Source organism: Lolium perenne, chromosome 1 (genome assembly GCF_019359855.2).
Source record: "Lolium perenne isolate Kyuss_39 chromosome 1, Kyuss_2.0, whole genome shotgun sequence".
NCBI lineage: Eukaryota > Viridiplantae > Streptophyta > Magnoliopsida > Poales > Poaceae > Lolium > Lolium perenne.
Window position 1 is genome coordinate 162146986 of NC_067244.2, and position 21404 is coordinate 162168389.

At 44.5% G+C, this 21404-nt stretch overlaps 4 protein-coding genes across 5 annotated transcripts; 3 read left to right on the forward strand and 1 right to left on the reverse strand.

Annotated features, from left to right (window-relative positions):
- Positions 1-312: 312 nt before the first annotated feature.
- On the forward strand, positions 313-6937 carry LOC127310466 (uncharacterized protein At5g43822). Its single transcript, XM_051341146.2, has 10 exons — positions 313-637; positions 1100-1319; positions 1436-2051; positions 2206-2353; positions 2898-4119; positions 4430-4548; positions 4662-4838; positions 5147-5194; positions 6211-6275; positions 6371-6937. The coding sequence occupies exons 5-10, from the start codon at positions 3988-3990 to the stop codon at positions 6412-6414; spliced, it is 585 nt and encodes a 194-aa protein (XP_051197106.1). The 5' UTR covers positions 313-637; positions 1100-1319; positions 1436-2051; positions 2206-2353; positions 2898-3987; the 3' UTR covers positions 6415-6937.
- Positions 6938-7487: 550 nt separating this feature from the next.
- On the forward strand, positions 7488-9077 carry LOC127334823 (pentatricopeptide repeat-containing protein At2g21090-like). The gene has a single exon (XM_051361367.1). It carries the CDS (start codon positions 7488-7490, stop codon positions 9075-9077), a length of 1590 nt encoding a protein of 529 aa, XP_051217327.1.
- Positions 9078-9735: 658 nt separating this feature from the next.
- Positions 9736-13535, reverse strand: LOC127310495 (uncharacterized). 2 transcript variants are annotated; one of them, XM_051341169.2, is made up of 7 exons: positions 13379-13534; positions 11949-12442; positions 11740-11817; positions 11315-11413; positions 11014-11206; positions 10476-10903; positions 9736-10397 (listed from the first exon to the last, which is right to left on the reverse strand). In XM_051341169.2, the coding sequence occupies exons 2-7, from the start codon at positions 12399-12401 to the stop codon at positions 10179-10181; spliced, it is 1470 nt and encodes a 489-aa protein (XP_051197129.1). In that variant the 5' UTR covers positions 12402-12442; positions 13379-13534; the 3' UTR covers positions 9736-10178. The 2 variants fall into 2 exon arrangements, with proteins under 2 accessions (XP_051197129.1, XP_051197133.1); XM_051341173.2 differs by lacking the exon at positions 9736-10397 and having other exon boundaries at positions 10539-10679; positions 10859-10903; positions 13379-13535.
- Positions 13536-13651: 116 nt separating this feature from the next.
- Positions 13652-21164, forward strand: LOC127310476 (SH2 domain-containing protein A). The gene is made up of 12 exons (XM_051341152.2): positions 13652-13917; positions 15506-15694; positions 15859-16059; positions 16133-16222; positions 16474-16551; positions 16633-16800; positions 19226-19543; positions 19624-19901; positions 19979-20141; positions 20255-20601; positions 20706-20771; positions 20848-21164. Exons 1-12 carry the CDS (start codon positions 13726-13728, stop codon positions 20879-20881), a joined length of 2124 nt encoding a protein of 707 aa, XP_051197112.1. The 5' UTR covers positions 13652-13725; the 3' UTR covers positions 20882-21164.
- Positions 21165-21404: the final 240 nt, after the last annotated feature.

The following is a 21404-nucleotide window of genomic DNA, read 5'->3' on the forward strand; positions in this document are numbered from 1 at the left end:
AGACATCTAGACCGTCCAACGAAAGATCCACGGCCAAAAAGTCCAGCGCGTCCAGTATGCAACATTTAAGGAAATATATATTGTGTACCAACAATCAAGGGATCGCTACAACCACAGAATTTAAGAGAACGTTGAAAATTCCAGCGCTAGAATTAAGGAGGGCTATGTGAAAAGATTACTTTCCAAGCTTACCTTCAATTATTTCTACTACCTAAAAAGATGAACCTGTTCCGTTTTTTTAGGATAATTTGTTCTGTTTTCTGACCGAGCAGTTTGTTGATGTCCGCTCCTATATGAGCCTGGCCCAAACTCGTCAGGAGCACGCACACCATCACGCCTCGCCTGCAGCCTAAAGTAACTCGACCTTCTTCACTGACACCCCGCCTTCCTCATCCATTGCTACCAGTAGCCGCCTTCGCCCAGCGGCATGGCATTTCTCATCTGCGCACCGCTCTCGAGGCAGTGGCTCCGTCCGGTTCGCCGACCCACCGTGCTGGCCGAGCTTGACCAGACCGCGTAGCTCCGACACGTGGAGCTCAATAGATTTGAGGGGATGCACCTGCAGGGGTGGAGGAGACGGGAAGAGGAGGCCAGTTGCCGGAAAGATGAAGCAAGGAAGAGGAGATTGGGATCAGAGGTGGGTTGCCTGGTCCTTTTCTGTTGCTGCCAATTTGCTCTGTATTTCTCTCTTCCGAGTTTTCTCCCTTATGTTTCCTGGGGAAATTAGTTATATCTATGTAAATTGTAGACATAGGTTGTAGAGGCTAGCAAGTCGGAGCTGATGGTATTAGCACTTCGAAGTTGTTTTTCTGATCTGTAGACTAGCGACTTTTTTATGAATTTGATTTGATGACAATTTCTATGGCTATTGCAAGGTGAAAAGAGTAGCAAGTAAATCGGGTACAATTTATTTTCACCATAGCCATAAAAATATGCACATTTCCTTGAATATTTTGTTTTACCTTCAACTTTTTATTTTCATATCAACTTGAGAAATGTCTTATAGGTCAATAAATCCAACACTGTACATAGCATTATGTTGTCATTTTATTCTTGATGTAAAATTTCTTACTATAATTTCTTACATAACTCCGTACAGATGACCTATTTGAGGCCGTACCCACTGAACATAGCGGTGGCAGTCAACGGCGAGCTCCGGACAGGCAGACACCATGCTTGAGAAGAAGCTCCGGGCCCCATATGCGAGTGAACCTCCCACACATTATTTTCCTCTGCCACTATGGTTTATAATGGTTCTTAGTGTGTTTAGTGCAGTGGAAGCTGATGAACTATGACGATGGGATAGCTGATGTGTTGAGGTACTTGTTTCTGCCCACTCAATCGACTACAAGCACTAGAAGTGGCATGATACGGTGGTTGCTCCTACTCTGAACTGTAACTCACCGTAGCATGGTGCCTTGAACCTTGTGTGTAGATAATTGATGGAAAGGAGCTACTGAATGAGAAGAAAACAGGGAATGGTTACACGAACAAAATATATGTACTACTGAGAATGTAGGTATTGTTTCCTGACAAAGAGTGTTTCGCCTCTTCGTTCGTCAAACCTTGTTAAACCTCGGTGCTGACATGTAGGCCACACTACCCATAGCCATGAACAAATGAACATATGTATAATATAATTAATGGCCTTGTGAATCAATCTTTATTTTGTGGCAATGCAATTTATTTGAATTTCCAGTTTATTTCAGTGACATCCTCTTCTCTCACAAATTCCAGTAGACAAGAAACCCACTCACCATATTATGAGTTGTTTTAGCTGGTACTCCTTTTTGTACTACAAGTTGATTGTTCCATCATGGTTTCATAAACATGATTTACATATGTGATAATTGGCTGGGTATGTGGACCTTTTCTACAATATATGTTGTTGCTCGGTGTCTTTTGTGTAAGTTGCGCTTATCTGAATTTCATGCAAAGTAAATTTTTTAATTCTAATGTTCTTGTCCGTGTTGCATCATCGGGGAGAGAAATTAAATTGACTTGGGTGTTCTCAGTGATTAAAGATGAATAGACGAGCAGGTCACTTGCAGGTGTGTACATTCTATGCAAATATCTTGGTTGGGAAAATCAACATCTATAACTACCCATGTATATTCATGCTATTGTTTTGCAAGTTGTGCCATTTTTCTGATTGTTCGCCGTAGAACCTGATATGTGGACATCTTTCATCTGGTGTTACTCAAGGTATGTGTTGGCGGAAGTGCTTGAGGACAGGCGGCTCCCCGGAAGGAGGTTGCGGCTTTGTGCAACCATCTATGAGGTCATGCTTTCATTAAGGCTGTTGTGAAGAACTCGGGGAAGGATACATGGCCGGAGGACGACACACTAGCCGGTCAGAGGTGTTCCTTATCGTACATTAAATTATACGTGGGAGTGCAAGGGAATTACTCATTTCTTTTACTTAGACGTAATAAATGTTAGGAAAAATTCACGTGTCACCCTGGAAGAGGAATTGATAAGCACCTTCTAGATGGCCTTTGGAATTTGAGAGTAAACAACAAGAGGTCATTGAGATTTGCCACGCTTTCAGTATTTCCTTGCTCCACATGACATGCTTTTTCTTGCTATTCAAAGGATAATAAGCTGACTCCATTTACATTGAAGTCGAGCTTGGGCTATCGTTCCTTAGAGATACTTACTCTAGGGAAGGTACTCCCAGAAATGTGATCATAATCAGGCTCAGTTCTTTCCCAGTTGTGAAGTGATGACGCACGAATTACTTTTACATAACCTTGATGAGAAGGAGAAACACAAATATAAGTGATGCCATGCTTTTGCTGCACCCCAAGTAATTTGGTTAATTTTGCATCATAATACTCCATCGATTTTTACATGTAGTCTCTTGGGCTTTCTCCTATTTTTCGTTTCTCCCGTAGCTCCGTTCGCCATGACTGCCATGTGCTTTGTTGGAGAAGAAGCACTGTTCCAATTTAGCATCAACACCAAACCCTTCGCAGCTACCAGGAGTCAAGGTGGACAAAATGTGTTTTCCCTTTTTCAGTTATTACTACCAATTCTTACCCTTATACATAATGGTATCCTCGAGTTATTCAGTATGTTTGGTTAGAGGTTGATTATTTACTATAGTACAACAAATTGCTAAGATGAGATGTTTGATGGTTTGCAATATGTCACTAAATTAGAATTAGGACAGGGATTTGTGGTAGTTGAGATGGATAGTGGGGTGTGGTGACTATAAAGTAGAGTGGGGTGACTACAAAGTACAATGACATCATATTGGTGAAATATATGAAACTGAGCGGCTCATGAAAAAGGAAAATGCAGCCCTATTATAGTTTGAAAAGAGATCAATGATCAAGACGTTGTTGAATTAAAAGGTGTTTCCTTTCGCATATCCTTGATATTAGTGAGAATATATGTATACAATATATTTTATTTTTTGTTGAGAAAGGAACTTTAAATTCCGTAGCGACGCACGGGCATTCAACTAGTAGAAATAACTGAACAGAGTGGAATAAAAAATTGTGGTTGGGAAGGTTACTATAGGAAAAAAGCCATTGGAATTCATATTTTATATATAGGAATAATTAGTTTTTTTATTAATGAAAAAAAAAGGCTAAAGTTAGAGGAGCGGGCTCAGATTCCACTGCCCCCGAAATCCCCCGCTCCACCACGCGGCGGCGCCCCCCGTGCACGCGCCCACCCTTTGCCGCCTCAGCCCGCTCCACCGGCGGGCACATAGGGCGCCGGCGCTCCTGACCAGCGTCTAGTTCACGCCCTCGAAGAACGGGTGCTGCGTTACCTCCGCCGCGCCGGTACGCGCGCCCCTGGCGAGGTCCCTTGCGGCGGCGCTGTGGGCCCGCCCACCGGCGCGTTCGGGAACTGCGGCACCTCCGGGGACAAATCTTAGGAAAAAGAATTTATTCAAGCGCCGCCGAGAAATCTTTCCTAGCCGGGGTTTGAGCACCGGGGTGGGGAAGGAAACGGCACGAGCGGTCCATCTGAATGGAGGCGGTGGTGCGGAAGGTGCAGCAGCGGGTGAGGAAGGTGCGGGAGGAGATGGAGCGGTGGGACGACCTCAACGCCCGCCTCCTCACCCACTTCTCCAACGCCGCCATCATCATCGGCCGCCTTCCGGTACCTTCATTCTCCTCGCATCCTTCCTCATATCCTTGCTCTCATCTTCTTCTGCTTGTATAAATATATAGCAGCTTAACTGATGTAATTTTTCTGCACAGTTCACTTTAGGGCGCTTACAGTAGCAATTTCTCTCGGCTTCAGTTAAAGATAGTACTGTACCGAATTTTAGGAATAGTGACCCCTGATACTGCTGCTAATCTGCCCTCAAGTGAATTAGTACCTGCATTATGATGTTGTGGGTTCTCAAATCTCAACTCTCTGGAGGAATTAAAATCTTACTCTATCTCATGTGTTATCGTGCAACAAGGTACTTGGAGATGCTAAAAATTATGGTATCCTGCGGTGTGTGCCCAACATCAGGGAGGATCTCCTGGGGAAGCAGATGGAGAGCCTGGAGCTCATCTTTGTTTCGATGAGGACCACACTGTAAGCTGTTGTTGCAACCAGTTATTTTTGTTTTTTGCTTTGGTGCGACTCTAGAATGTTATGTGTAGAATTTTTTAGTTGATGCGTCTGACAATGCTGGTGTGATTTCTCAGGGAGGAGTTCAGTGGCCTTGCCAAAGGTTTTAGCAAGGCGCTGCTTAATACTAAGCAGATGGTGAGGGGTGGATCGGCGCTTACAGCAAAACAGTTGCAGTTACAAGTGGGAATCTTGCCAACTATTGCGGACTGCTTGGATGGATTACAAAAGCTGGCTGACATGCACCAGGCTGAGTAAGTACCAAATGAAAATTCCTTACCTGAACCTGATGTTTTATTTGGATATCCTCAAACTTTTTAATTATGAGCTACTAATATGAAGCTTAACTCACTTGAACAAATTCCTTTTGTAAACTTGCCGTCTCACAGAACTTTCAAAGTGTTTTCCAGTCGCAAATGCCGTCATCTCTTATAACAATTTGTTTTTTCTGCCGTCATGCGCTGCCTTCTTTTCTGGCAATACATTGATATGCATTTTAGTGTTTTTTCATAGCAGAAACTACTTTTTTACGTTTGTCTGAATTAATCTGCTTTATTGTCAGGTATGCGGTAAAATCATCTATCGTTTCTTTGGTGACATGGAAGAGCAGGTAAAGTGTGTATATTTTGACCATGACATTCTCTTATCAGCTCCTTAGATTTGTTCCTGTAATTCTTTATCTCTGTTAGTTTACCCACAAATAATCAATGCCCACCTCTCCCTCCCTTAAAATTAGCAGCTGGTCACATCTCAGTCCTTAGAGCATCTCTAACAGAGCCTGTAAAAGTGCAAACCGAAAAACTTGAGTTCAGTCTTCCGAAAACATGTTTACGGGTCGCAAAACGGCTGGCGCAAAATAGACCCCGTAAACTAAAACTGAAAAACGGAATATTCGAAAAATCATCATCTTCTTCATATTCACAAGAACTGTCCGTGCCGCTGCCTAGATCTCCCGCGCAGGCCGGCGGCCACGAGCTTGAGGGTCAGGCGAGGACGGTCGCGCACGGCTCGATGAGGCTTAGGTCCGGCCGGACGCGGCCGGACACAGCCGTGATTGCTGCTGCCGCTCCGCCTAGTGCTCCACAGCTGAGAATGATGCTAGCTTTAAATTGATTGCTGCTGCTAGCTGCAGCTCTTGGCCGCGCGTATGCAGTTGCTAGCTGCTGCTCTTGGCCGCGCGTGTATGCAGCTGCTAGCTGCTGCTCTTGGCCGCGCGTATGCAGCCGCGCTGCGCAGCCTGCCTGCCACCACGCCGCGCCATAGCCTGCTGTGTCTGCCCGCCGCACGCCTCGCGTGCAGCCACGAGCTTGGTCGTGGTCGCACAATTTTAGCAAAGCAGCCAGAAATCGGTGGCTGGAGGCGATTGTACGGACGGCGGCGCTGGAGAAGTCCGGCCTGTAAACCGCCCTTTGGTCTGTATTAATAGGGGCTGAGTGTGAATTTTTTCAGGGCCCTGAGAAAAATTTTCGGACCGGACAGCGAGTTCAGTCTGTTCTGCGCCACTTTTGACCCGAACCTGTAAATCGGCCAGAAAAATACAGTTCCGGCGTGATTTACCAGCTGTGCTAGAGATGCTCTTACACTGTCATGTTTCTTCATTGTCTTCTGATGCTCTTTCCTTTGCAGTTCAAGTGACCTTGCTGCAATGCGTCAACTCATTGTAGACCAACCAAACATACCAAAAGATGAAGGTAAAGAATGAAACAATAGAATTGAAATATGGTTCTTACTAATGGTTCCACCTAATATTGTATCTGACAGTAACACTATCTTTTTCATTTTGCAGTGCAATCTATTTTCGACATTATATTTGCAGATGAAATTTGTTAAATGCAGTCATGTTGAAGCCACTGTGTTTTGATCTACCTGCCTATCCAGACAAAGCATGAAGGCTGCCACACTTTCAGGTTTAATGAGCCCAAATTGCTGTAGCGCCATGAGGAAGCTGGAATTGATTTACAGAACCGTGTTAGCTTGTAAAACCTGCAATTAGGCCCTTGGTGCGTTTCAACATATTGGAAATTACTGCTATCTGTCTTATGGTATTGTGGAAGACTCCAAATATCCAAGCTGACATGGAACTATTTATCCTGCTGCAACTTACCAGTGTCTGCTGAAGACGCCTCTGGAATTAGTTGGCTAGGTGTTTGCTGGGAAGCTTTCGGATTATGACTTGCCTTTGTGTCTCTACCCGTTTGTTCTCTGTTGCGTGTAACGGTGTAAGTATCATGCCTGGAGATTAGTCGTTTGTTTTGTTTCTTTCACACTAGGCAGCCTGGCAGGTGCGCAGCTTCTCCTGTACTCTGCTCCTGTAAATTACGGAAGATAAATGGAACATTTGTGCTGGATTTTCTGTCGTCAAGTTGTTTCGTTTGTCTAAGAGGGAAAAATATCTTACAAGCTGCCATTTCAAAATCTGGCATAGAATAATGGAGCTAGATCATGATCTTGGGAGAAACAATACCGGATTGATTCTTCATTCTGGAGACTAGTATCAATTTGCAGCTGGGCGAACGAAAAATGAAAATCTAATCATAAATGAGCTGGAACGCGAATCTTGGGTGCAAATGAACACTGCATGTGCGTTCGAACTTTCTTGATCACTTTCTATCTACTCCCCCTCTCTCATGAAACTTACTTGAGATTTGACTAAATTTAGATAAATTTGGATGTATCTACATACCAGATAGTGTGTAGATACATTCAAATTTTGACAAATCTACGACAACCTTCGTGGGACGCGATAATTTCCTTTTGGATTTGGATCTGAATCGATCATCGGGGTTCATCCAATCCGTCCGGATTTTGAATTGGACGGCCCACATGGGCAGCAATCAGACGACACAGTCAGCGTCTTTCCGTCGTGCGCTCGGCCCACACCCGGCCTCCCATTCCCCCACCCGATGTCCATCGCCCGACGATCGCCGTCGCCGACATCGCCGCCCTACTCCGGCCTCCTCGGCGCCCTCCACTGCAGCGTATCAGGAGGCCAAGCCGCCGCCGCCGTCTCCCTCCTGCCCACCCTCTCCCGCGCCGGCCTGCGCCCGCCCTTCCCGCTCCTCTGCTCGCTCGCCCGCCTCCTCCTGCTCCGCCGCGCCGCACCGTCCTTCCCCACATTGGCCGGCCGCCTTCTCCTCTACATCCGCCTCGCCGGCCTCAAGCATCTCGTCGCTTCTTCCACCCCGCTCGCCAACCAGCTCCTGTCTCTGCATCTACTCCTCGGCCGCCCGCGCGACGCCCGTCGCCTGTTCGCTAGAATGCCCCAACCCACCGTCTACTCCTACAACGCCATGCTCACTGGGTACGCCCACCTCGCCCTCGCGGCCCCGGCGGCGAACCTCTTCGCTGCCATGCCACACCGTGATCTCACCTCCTATAATGCTGCTATGCTCGCGCTCGCAAGCGGTGGTGAGATGCGGGAAGGTGTGGCGCTGTACTCGGAGCTCAGGCACACGTCTCCTCCCCTTGGATACAACCATCAGACCTTCTCGGCCCTCCTTGTGGCGTGCGCTAGTCTCATGGACGGGGAGCTTGCCAGGCAGCTCCATGCCCATTTGTCTCTTCTCGGGTTCTTGTCTGATATCAACATCTCCAGTGCCCTTATTGATGTGTACAGGAAATGCGGCCGCATTACTGATGCTCATAGTCTGTTCAACGAGGTGCCTGCAAAGGACATGCGCATGTGGACGTCAGTAGTTTGCGGCTATGCAGAGGATGGCCAGTTGACTGCTGCTCGCCGGCTCTTTGATCAGATGCAAGAAAAGAGTATCCTTTCATGGAATGCTCTCATGGAGGGATATGTTCGTCATGGACAGGCAGTAGAAGCGTTGAATATTTTTCAGCAATTGATCAAAGATGGTTTTCATCCAGATCAGCTCACCTTCAGTAGCGCATTGTCTGCTTGTGCAGCTATTGGTTCAATCACACGTGGTAAGCAGATCCACGGCAGGTTGCTACAAACTGGTTTTGATCCAAACGTGATTATTCCGAGCTCACTCATTGAGATGTACTCAAAATGTGGCTATTTAGCTGGTGCTAGGCAGATTTTCGATCTAACATGTCAGGACCGGAGGGATATTGCGTTGTGGAATGCCATGTTATCTGCACTATGCCATCATGGGCTTGGACAGGAGGCAGTAGGATTGTTTGTTCAGATGATCCGGGAGAAACTGAAACCTGATGCTATCTCATTCTTGCTAGTTTTGACAGTTTGTAGCCATTGCGGCCTGGTTGATGAAGGCATGAATTTCTTTGAGTTGATGATTAAGAGATACAGGATTGTTCCAGGAGAAGACCATCATGCATGTATGGTGGATTTGATCAGCCGTTCATCCCGTTCATGTGATGAAGTAGTCGATTGGATCAGAAGTTCTCCATTTGGCTGTAGCAAACAAGCTTTGGAAACTTTGGTTGGGAAATGCGCGATAAACGGGAACACAGAGTTGATGAGTAAGATAGAGGAACACCTGGCTGAATTGGACAGTCCAAAATAAACGGATGGTTGATTTTTGAAGTTTTTTTTGTGAGGCTATCTCCCTCGTTGAAGAACGCACATACAGACAACGAGTCAACGACTTGTGTAGAACTTTGACATAGTCAAAGCTATTTGTTCTCTTCACAGGAGGCATTCATTCAGATGAGAGACAGGACAAGTTCATTCCTGAACAAGTAGCAGACTAGCAGTGGATCAGAAATAATTGCTGCTGAAGGGACCAGCGAACATGCGAACTCTGTTCGGTGCTGTACAATTGAAGAAAGAGGGGACGATCATTCTGGAGCTAATGCATTGCGGTTTGTCGTACCAAGTGAAGAAGCTACAATTGCGGTTTGGCATACCAAGTAATATTGAATGGCATACCAAGTAATATTGAAGAAGCTATTTCACAAATATTTTCAAGCAAGTCTCTGTTACGTGATATGCCATTGGACACAAGGAGCAGGAAACTCGGCATTATTTTTCTACTTGCCTTCTTAAGATTGCTTCATTCACTTCAAATTTTGTTTGTACAATATCTCATCATCCATACTGTACCTGAATCTATGTCCAATTTTAGAAAATGCTGTACAGAAACTCACATTACAGCAAGAACATGTAACTGTGTTTGGTTACCAACGCACCATGTAGTTGTATTCAAAAGATTACATGGCAGATGAAACAAATAAACATTGACTATTCCAAATTTAGCAATAATATTTCTGCTCGTGGTGAATAATTTTGTACGTGCTGTCTATACAAACAAGTGCGACAAAGCTACTCCCTAAATAGGATTGTTGTTTTCCTTTTGTTACAAATGATACATACATTTCATAAATGCAAAATAGTGGGCTGCCCATGGTGTGGACATTTTGGGACCGGAGCGTATTGCATGTTTTTGCTGTAAAATGCCATCATGCTCTACTATGTACATCAAATGTCTGAAAGAAGCAGCCAGATAACCTTGGAAAGCATAACTTGGTATGAATTAAATTGCACTGTCTGCTTGGATGTTGCAAATTGCACTGTCAGCTTGAATGTTGCAAATTGCACTATCTGCTTGGATTTTGCAAACTGCAGCATGGCACCAAAATATTCAAGTCCGTAATAGTTGATGAAGCTATTGGTAATGCTTGACCCATACTGGCACTGAGTATACCAGAGTTCCCAGTATGAAGGAGAACATGAAGGTCGCTGAAGCATAAACAAAGGCCCTACCGATCTGTCCGCTGCTTCTCATGGCATAGATTTCAGCAGCAAAAGTAGAGACTGTGCTCAGGCAACCAAGGAATCCGAACTGAATGCCATTAAGAACAATTGTCGACCGCTTTGTATTCACCTACAAAAAATCAAACCAATCAGAGAGTGGCAAGGTGATTTACATAAAGTGTATTAACACATGCTTTAGTTACCGTACCGCTTTGGCGGTCACGGCAAGCGACGCCATGATGCCTGCTGCTAGAACATTGGCTGCAAGTGTCCCAATTGGCAGCCATTTGAGGGATCTCTGTTTGCCAATTCCCTGGCCGTTAAGCCTTGCCAAGTACCAGCGTAACCAAACGCCTGGAGGCGCGACCGAGCACCCCAACCAGAGTACAGCGCCATCAGCAAGACTACGCACCTTTATTATGGCCAATACGATGCTCAGAACCCACAAGAAAGAAAGCAAAATTGACATAACTGCTATAAGGACATAATGTTTAGTCCTCGTGTCCACCCGCAAGTGCTCCCAGTCACATTTTGTTCCTATTGAACTATTTTCCTTGATGCATTTCACGATCCAGCTTCGTAGGCGCTCACCTGTTTCAGCACCCACCCTGATGGACTCATTGACGATCAACATTCCTGAGTAGGTTAGTGTTGTTAACCATCAAAAGAATGATTTATCTTTTGTTTTAATCAACCATAACTGTTTTTGGAATAACAACACTTCATAGAAAATGATGATGAGGTACCTAACACTATGCCAGCTATAGCATATGCCCAATGGTCTTTGGAAGACATGCTAACCACTGCCTGGTTCCACCCGCTAAAGGTGGTAAGGCTTCCCATGTACCCAGTTGTGATTCCAACAATGAGATGATCAGATATGTGCCGAATGTCAGTCTTGAAGATGATCCCAAACCAGGCCATCAGGAAGGATCCTAGCTGATACACAACATTTAGCCATTACCATGTGTTATAACATAGAGAAATCCCTAAAGTTTGCCTAAAAAATCTCCTTGTAGACCTGAGCAGGTACAGAATGGGACATACCATGTTCGATGGAAGATCAAGGTATAATGGGCTTTGATTTGAGGTGAGTGCAAGACAGTCTGGGCCAAACAACTTTTGTAGCCCGTACCTTGTAAATACCTAATATGGAGATCGAAAACGTGATTACCGGAAAGGATGATACAAGATAAACACTCAAAACTTAAAAATTAGTGAAGTACTAATGCATATTTCTAATCTAAGAATAAGCATTATAATTTGGTAATGACAACCACTCAAGTAGAAACTCCATGGACTAAAACGCTATCTGGTTTTCCAACGCATGAATGGACTAATACAAAAATTAAATAAATGTCACCTGAGCTTTCAATGATACAATCTCTCTTCACATTTCTTTACACTAACAAAGATTATTTAGTTATTAATATACTTAATACAAACAACACCAGACACTGTTAGAGAATTACCCCAAAAATCCCGAAGGTGGCTAAATGGATCAAGTAAGAAGCATAATCAAGCCTTCGAGGAAGCATATACTGTTCAACCTGCAGGCAAGCATAGGCATGTTTGTGTTAGCATCTATAGCAGAACATACAACCTTTGAACAGCGCCAGACAGCATAATCATTTGATTCATAATAGCAAGCAACCACTCAACTCAAACTACAATATTGTACCTTGGCTGATGAGCTCTCCTCCTTTGGCTCCACAGAAGATTCAGGTGCTGGCACACCTGTGCCACGTGAGCTGTAGCCATGGATTCGATTATCCCAGAGAGTACCAGCCTTTTGTTGATCTAAGGTATTTGCTGTATCTTCATCGGCATTATCTTCCAACGCTAGCACTCGGTCGCCACTGTCAATGACCTGAGCCAAAGCCGAGCTATCGGCATCACCTAGCAACTGGTCTGCTGACTGAAGGGAATGCCTCATAGAGTTCAGGATCGAGTCACCCATCTCACGGGATAGGCTGATGGATCCCCTTGAACTGAGCCTGCTGCTTCTCCTGCTTAGCAGTGAACTGGAGATAGCAGCTGAAGGATGACCAGTGGAATCCATGGATTCACTTCTTACATAGCCCAGACGATTTCCCTCGGAAACATGGCTCTTGGTTGAAGACTCGTCCATCATCTTGCAAGTCTGTTTGTCCAGCTACAAGCGATGCAACAGCTCTGCCAGAAAAAAAGGGAGCAACTTTTCAAAATCGACAGCCACCGATCCACACCATATAAAATCAGGAAACTTAGGAACCAGACAACAAGCAGGACAAAGAGATAGGTTTGTAGGCTGCAGCTGGACCAATCACATCACAACATACAACTGCACAAGGCCGTGGGAAATCGTTTTTTAATTCATATATTCCTTTCTCTAGTCAATATCAACAAGCTCCAAAAGTATTAATAGTGTCCACCAAAGTTCAGAATGCTAAAAAAGAAAGAATAGCATATCTGGTCAATACATGCTTAATACTTGAGATTTTGTTAAGGTACAAAAATATATATGATAAACTTTTTCCTAGCACAAACACATGGGGGGTAATGAACCAACAACTGATCAATGATCATACACAGTGTACAGCAGCTGAAAGCAACAACGGCGAGCCAAGACAATAATAGGTGTGAAATCCAACTCACCTAACCCGTAGGAAAAAACTTAGTGGGGTCAAAGTCCAAAAGAAGAGCCAAATTGTGGAATAACCAACAGAATCGGATAAAAGAGCAAACCAAACCAGTGAAACGATTCGTAGATACAGACAACATGTCCAAGAGAAACATGTGGCGTTCGCTAATTAGGCTGCTACTGGATAAACAAATGAAATCCAAGAAGGAAAAGCTAGTGAAAGGTGCCGGCCTTTTTGGTTTGGGCAGTAAACTAATTGTGAACCAGTCTAATCCCCGGCGCCTTTAGCTGCTGCCGAGGCGCACTCGCCGGGTCAAGAAAGGTGGGAGATCGGCGGGACCCCACGCCTCCTGCTTGTACCCGCCGCCGGCCGTCCGTTTTTCAGTGTCTCGGAAGACGCGCGCCTGCCTCTGCCCATCTGAGCTCGAGGAATCGATTTGGACGCCCGGAGGCGGGCTGAGAGAGGAGAGGGAGGTGGTGGGAAGAACCTGAATTCCGTTCGGAGCTGAGAGGGGATGGCGGCGGCGTTCTCGCGCGTAGAAGACGGCGGCGGCCGGCGGAGGCGACGGTCGTGGCTGGCCGGCGGTGGGGCGAGCTAGCTCCCTCCTCCGTGCATCCCCATTGTCTGCTTTTATTTATGGAAGGAAATGGAATCACGGAAGACCGGTCTGAGTGTCTGTGGCTGAGATGGCACCAACGTGAACTGGCTGGGACGGACGGTCCAGATCAGATCACCCAACGAACCGTTAAATAACCCACCATTTCGGAAGAACGGGGGGGAGCGGGACCGAACTGAAAACCCTCGCCCCTAACCTCGGCGCGGCGGGCCCCGGCGATGGCGGCGCCGCCGGCGGAACCCTGCGGGATGGACGGATACCGCGGCCTACGCGACGTGCGGGTCGACCTGGACCTGGGAGCGGCACGAGGCGGCGGGGAAGGAGGTGCAGGCGGGGGCGGCGGCTTCACCGTCTGCTTCTGGCTCTACCTCTCCGGCCCCGCGAGACCTTCCTCCGTGATCCTCCACCAGGTTCGACTTGATTCGACCCGCCTTTTTTTCTTCCCCCGTTTTAGGCGGCCGTTAGGTGTTTCGTTGCTGTACGGATTTTGATTGTGTGGGTGCGGATTCTGTCTTTTGGGGGGAGTTTACCTCTGCAGGTCTGCCGTAAAGCGGCGCTGCTTGCGGCTGTTAGTATGATTTAGGTTTGGATGATGCAATAGGAGTTGGGTACTGCAGTTATGTTATGCAGATTCATATGTCCCTCCGTGTGAATGGCAAGACTTGCGTTGGACTGATTCAGTGGCGGACCCAGGAAATTATCGAAGCCTGGGAGCGCCGTAAGGCAACTATTTTTTTTAAAAAAAAAAAATATAAGCATCACATGGACCCTGCTGGAGACGGGAACGACACGCTGGATGCGGTGTTGTTGGTGACGGAAGCGAGTAATACATTAGGATGGGTGGTGAGTTTCTTATTCGACTATGGCGACTGAAGGAGTTGGGGTTGGGGTTGATGGTGCGACTGCGGGTGGGGCGGGGGGCTCGGAGGTGACATAGCAGCGGAGGTGGCGCTGAGTTGCGTGGGGCGGCATAAGGCAATCACGGGAGGATCTACTAGCGCGGCGACGGTTGGAAGGTGAATATTTCTAAGCGACAACACCGGGCATGACCAGAATCAACCATGTGTGGCAGCGGTGGACGAGGGCGGGAGTCTAGAAAACTGAAACTTCCCTCGCGCCAAGCATTTCTTTGTTTTGCGTGTATTGAAAATTTTGTCAAACGGGCTGTTTTTAAGTACTCTCTCCGTTCTGAAATAGTCTACATTCTAATTTCAAAATTTGTTCTAAAATATTCTACTCGAACGTTCCGGCGAGGCTCTGAGCGGTGGTTTGATGAGAGAGAGAGAGAGATTTGCGTGGCTGAGAGCATTTAGCGGGAGGATAAGGCTCAAATCGTGGCTGATTTGACTGGTCCTGTTGTCTTTGCACGCGCCCCTTAGATGCAGTCGCACAAATCTTGACGTAACCGTCGCACGATGAGACGTATGTGCGGCGCTTTCCAGTATCATTTCCCTATTTTCAATATAGTTTGCATTGGATGTTCACATATCTAAGTAGTATTAATAAATGCAATATTAGTTTATCTCATTTTTTCTATAATGTAGCATAAATCAGAACGGAGGGAATATACGCTTTTTTTTTTTTTCCTTTTTTTGCATATGGGACGTTTTAGATGTGTTTATTCTTTGCTTTAAAAGCGATGAATAAATCTAGCGCTGAGTTGTTGCTGCCTAGTGCCCCTTCACGTGGACCTGTTCGCTGATGGGGTGGTAAGCTGTTTGCTATTTGCCCATGGCCAAACTAGCGCCGAGTTCGGGATGGGGAAACAAAGAAACGACCTGTTCGCTGTTTCGTTGGCCGTTCGTGGTCTCTGAACTGATGGGCTGCTAAGCTGGAAATAACACAACGAAGCCCGGGCAAGCCGGTCGATTTGACTCTAACTCGTGAAAGAAAATCAGCAACTTCTTTGTGCGAGCGGCAGCGAAGCCCGGGCAAGCGCCCGGGCTGCAGGGATGCTACGTCCGCCCATGGACTGATTGGGATGCTCAATTTTTGCAGATAACCGCAGGGGGTGACAACAAGCTGCCATTTCTCGCTCTAAGCGAAGGAAATAGGCTGCTTCTCTTCCCATTGCTGAGGTTGCATAAAGAAGCTCCTGGCGCTAGTTCCTGTCCATGGACTGACACGACCAATATATCGGCTGTAAATGAATGCCCTCTGGAGAAGTGGGTACACATCGGATGCGAGGTATGCTTGCTAATGTCAATGTTGTAGCATGCCTTTCCCGTTGCTGAATATCCTTGCACTGGTTCAGTCAGCGGAATTATGCATCTGATTGATGTTTCTCCAAATGGATATCTTCCTTTTATGTTATTTAAAATCTGTTCTGTAAAACTGTCCACCCGTGTCAGGTTACTGAAAATGTTATGCGGCTCCACATTGATGGTGATCTAGTTGCCGAGGCCCATCTTTGCGCGCTCCCTAGCGAGCCAGTCAATCAAGATGATGCATACCAAATTTGCTTAGTTGGAAATAGTGACAAGGTCGAAGGCTATGTCTACAATATCCAAGTGCTATCTATGCTAGGAACCATACACGAGCAATATACAGAGGTGACGTAACTTAGCTGGTGGTATCCCATCGTTTTCTTCTGTAAAGGCGAAAACTAATGATATTTTCTTGCAGAATCCACCATCTAAGTTATCTATTGACTACTCATGCTGTGATGGAATCGAGGTGGGCGATGACGGCATTTGGTGCATTGTGGGTGGAAAGGTTAATCAGACTCTGTCCCCTAATTACTTATCCTATGTTTATTTCTATTGTTTCATGTGCTACGAGGAATATTTTTGTGTTTCAGTAAAGTTTAACCTGTAAAAATGTGAATATAACCTGAGAGCTGCAGTTGAGCCGCAGAAAATAATGCTGAACTATATTCGTTGATTCATTCCATATGACAAATCACATAATAAGTCTAAATAACCCTGAAATGCTATCGTAATCATTGAATTTGTTTTTTTTTTCAGGCTTCTTGTCGGAGGAACTTCATTATGGAAGTAGTACTAACAAATGCTTTTGGTGAACCTGTGAACAAGGATACACAGGTTCTTGATTTACCTTCTTTCTTACTGTGAGTAAATGTGCTATTATATCTGTATAACTTTCGAAATTTCTTGCTCTTTTAGATTGTTGCTTCACTTGTCTATGCTGACAATGGAGCAGTAGTCGAAAAATCAAGGGATGATGCAGAACCTCCCCTGCTGATTGCCTTTGAAGGACTTGAATACCCAGCTAAAAGCAGGCCTCTTCCAATTCTCCGTGGGCGTGCACTATTTAAGCTCAAGATATCTCAGGTCTTATTCTCCATATGATGAATTGCTTTAGTACAAATAGAGATTACTTCAGTATGATTATTGCTCTGTAGCAGCATTGTAGTGTTCCAGAGGCCGTATCTATAACACTTCAGCAGTTGTGATGCTGAAGCGGGCTGCCACACAATTGCTATAGTCTGTTGTGTGCAGTGGCGGAGGCAGGATAAAACTGGAGGGGGGGCATACCTCCAAAATTTTTTTTTGCACCATCCCCAATTGTGGAAAAAGTTTGTAAAATAAGTGATATATAAAATAAATCGGTTGTCAACATTGTAGTTTAATATATATATCAAATGTGCATGATTACAATACAAATAGTTTAAAATATGAAAAGAGTCTTACCTGATAAAATATAGTATGAATAGAAAATTACATCGAAAAATACACTTTAAACATTCGCCGTAACGACCACTAGGAAAAATATCAATTTGAGAAGCATGTAAACTAGATAATAAACCTTTGGCATCTAGATACCGTCCGAGGAATATATCTCGGCTACATAGGGAACAAAAATATAGTGTTCAAGAAACATATCCCGAATATATAGGAAAAACCGCACTGAACATAGTTTTGAAAATACAAAACAAAGAAAAGAAAAATAATAAGATAAATCTATGAGAAACGTGCCAAAAAATTATAGAAACCAATTATATAAGCATATATATAGAAGAACAAATCTGGATCCAAACTAAGGAGCAACTAAAAGCTACCTAACCAGACCTCATTGAAGTGAAGAAGGCCGGTACACAAAAGCTATCACGATCTGAACTACAGCTCAGCGGCAGAGAACCTCTGTCCCATGGTAGACGACCCGGGATCGAATCCTTCATCTTTGATTTTTAATATCCTTTAGCGCTAGCGCTCAGTAAATGGGTCGGACCTTAACTGCGTGCCAAATTGGGCTACTCAGATGATGGGTAGTCAAAAAAATTCTCAAATTTCTGGGTGGGCCACGGCCCCCTCGACCCACCCGCTGTGTCCGCCCATGGTTGTGTGTAATGCTTGGATATGTACAAGAGTGTTTTGGGTTTTCATCTTAGTTAAACACTTAATAAAAGCCTTTTTGTGTGTGTGTATAGCCCTCTGGTTAAAATAGCGGGCCATAGCTTATAGCCGCAGCCAATGGCGGAGCCAGGAAATACAGCACAACTCTAAATTGTAAGAAAAAAATGTAGAGAATATATAGATTTTTATGGCGACAATACCAAAATATGTTACCATTGCGCCACATTAAACGTTGATAACATATTTTGACATCTACACAAAATGTAGCTTGGAGTCAGAATATACAATTAGAGAACAGCAAACTAACAATTTTCAGTCGAATTTCACACAGCATGTTGTCGTATTGAATTCATAAATAATTTAATCCTTGAGAATTCATAGAAATAGCTTTACCCGATGTGCGTTATACATTTGCAATATGTAAATCAGTCTTCCACATGCCTATTACGAGATCGATTTATTTTAAAACGGAGAAGAAATAAACGGGCTATAGCGGCCTAAGACTGTATAGCCGATTCGCTAAATAATAGGGAAAAAATTAATATTTCGGCAGCATCTAATCATATATATACATCAATAATTCACAGATGCATAATATAGTAACATAGTCACATAAGAGATGCACATAACCAAAACATAGTTCACATATAGTTCTGTCCAAAACATAGTTCACCGATAGTACCAAATCTGAGTCAATTAAAAGAGACCGGAGGGAGTAGTTATGTCCAGATATTACAACACCATTAAGTAGCAGCAATTCATGACATAGTGGTGTCCATAAATTGGGCCGCTCTGAAAATTTTGGGTCAAATTTTTTTGGGCCCGTTGAGCGGGAAGATAGCCGCTATTGAGCTAAATTGAGGCTAAATAGCTATAGCCGGGCTATTAGCAGCTATTTCCATTTAGCCTTTGAAGACTCTAGCCGTAGCCGCAGGCCTTGCGAAAGGCTATAGCCAGGCTATAGCGGGCTATTTTGAACAGAGGTATAGCCCCTAGTTTTCCAGCAGAAATGAATACAAATAAGATTGGTATTTAGGACACAGGCCTTAAATATTCCATTCATCTCCTGGCTTAACTAATTATTTATGCAAAATTCACTTGAGTTGAAGGTGTAACAAAATGTTTGGCAACTTCAATATGAAATATATATGTGCCAAAAAGAAAAAAGGGCTGAAAAGTGTATAGAAGCCATTCTACGGCCCTATGTAGCCCTGGGGCTGCACATACTTGCAGTCGCAGCAACAGGTGCTATGTACAAGTGAAGCACCATTCTTTATCACGGCTGTACTGTAGCCTGATGTCGGACGCACCACCTTTGTCTCAATGAGCCTACATCTACAATTCTATGCTGCATTTTTTCTTGGCTGATCTTTGTCCGTGACATTTGATTTGGTTGTTCCAGCTATCTTCTAAATGTGACAACAAGCTGTTTCGCATTTATTTCTCTACACTTCACGTGCAAAAATATCCTTTTCTGGAGGCATCTTCCAAACCAGTTCGCTGTATATCTCGAGGCCGTCCCAACCGTCCAATGGGTCCTCGAAAACGGACAAGTTCTGCAACAGTTGGTGAAATTCAATCAGTCAACAATCATCAAGGGTTTGGTCGTGATGGCAAAGTAAATGCTTGCTTACAGTCTCATGATCTGGTGTGTTTGCATCCGTCCAAGTTTCTCAAGGTAGAAGTTGATGGCATAGAGACTCACAAAATATTAACCCAGGTATTCAATCTGATAGATTGCAGTAACCCTGAAAATAATGCTTAATAGACTTGATTTAACAGTTACTGGTCTATTTGCAGAGTGAGCAGGACAGAAAATTGGTGTTGGAAACACCAAGTGTCACCAGAACTGACTCTACAACATCTGACTCCGACAGCATTGACGGGGGGAGTTCTTGGAGTGGATCAGATAGGGATGAAGTTGAAACTTTTTCGGATGCTATGGTCTTCAGATATTGTCTAGAAGGCACATGTGAGCGGTCAACTTTTCTTAAAGGTGCAGCTTCTTCTATCAATGTGGATGACTTGATAGCACTTGCAAATCAGGTCTCTTTGTATAGTGGATGCTCCCATCACAGGTAGTCCTATACCCTATGTTGTACTAGTAGGTTCCTCTCCATCATCACTAACATCCATTTGCACTTTTTTTTCGAAGATACCAAATAATTATTTCAAAGCAATTGCTCGAAGAGGGCGCTGACACTTGGAGCAGAATTTCAAAGAACAAGGAGCGTGCTCTGTGGTCATCTGCGGTTCCTGAAATCGTGGCAAAATTTATGGACATTTCCCGTTCTGCAAATAGAGGTTTGTCAGAACAGGTAGATCCATTTACTTCTGTATGAGGTTTCCATATTAGGAGGGTTGGTTTTTCAATTCCGTGTGAGTAGTACAGAAATAGATGTTTGATTCCATACCCCGTGCACACTTATAGGATTTGGAGGTTCTAAGAGGAATTGCCGGCTGTGGTGATGATCTTGGAAGGGACGAATTTGATAGGCTATGGTATTGGCTATACCCAGTGGCTGCTTCTCTTTCCAAAGATAAAATCAACAATCTGTGGGCTCGCACAGAACCTGTATGGATAGAGGGATTGATTACTAAAGAGGAAGCTGAAAATGCGCTAAGAAGTTCGAGGGAACTGCTCAGGAAGCCGGGAACATTCATTCTCAGATTCCCTACAACACGAAGCTGGCCACATCCCGATGCTGGAAGCCTTGTTGTGACCTATGTTGGCTTTGATAACTCAATTCATCACAGACTTCTCTCCCTAGATTTCAGGTGCGCTCCGATCAGTAATATCAATCCGTGATGATTTATCTCATACTTAGGTTCGTCTTTGTTGTGATGTTGCTGAAAGCCATTGTTCTGTTTACTGGATACAGCGCTGCTAGGGCTGGGAGCCTACAAGATTTGCTGCTGCAGGAACCTGAATTACTCCAGCTAGGCAGGCGAGCACACTGAACTTAATGTTTTCTGAATAGTTGAAGATATCATCATTCTCATTCTTACTCAACTTGAGTGCAGGGTTGATCGCCTACCAACTGCCATGAGAAATTAACCCAGTGTGCTATGGGAGGCAATGCAGCAAGGTGAAGTTATCTGTTGTCGGAGAAGGTGGATAGTTCGTGGCATGCTTCCGAAGGGGCAAGGGCGGCCACAAGAGCAGTTAGTCAGTTTCCTGTTAGGTTTTTTGCCTGTACAATTTTGTAATTGTAGCAATTTAGCAGAAACAGATGATCCTACCGTACAATTAGGCATGTTGTAAGTCAAACTTGAAGGTTTGATCTGTTGTAGCTCATGTATACAAGCTGACAGTTTGGAATGCAGATTATTTTTGCAAAGTTGCCAGCACATCCCATTTTCATGTCGAAGTTGATTCTCATGGGTGTAGTATATAATGTTAAGAAGAGCCTATTTATGTGCCATACAAAAGAATAAATTTGACAAAATTTCATAATTTATGCGCTTTAGAGTAAATCATGCTCGCCAAATGAATTTGGTAACTTAATAACTACTAACCTTCGAAGATTAACATTTGCTTTTGACTCAAAAATCGGATTTATCTGGTTTCAAATAGAATT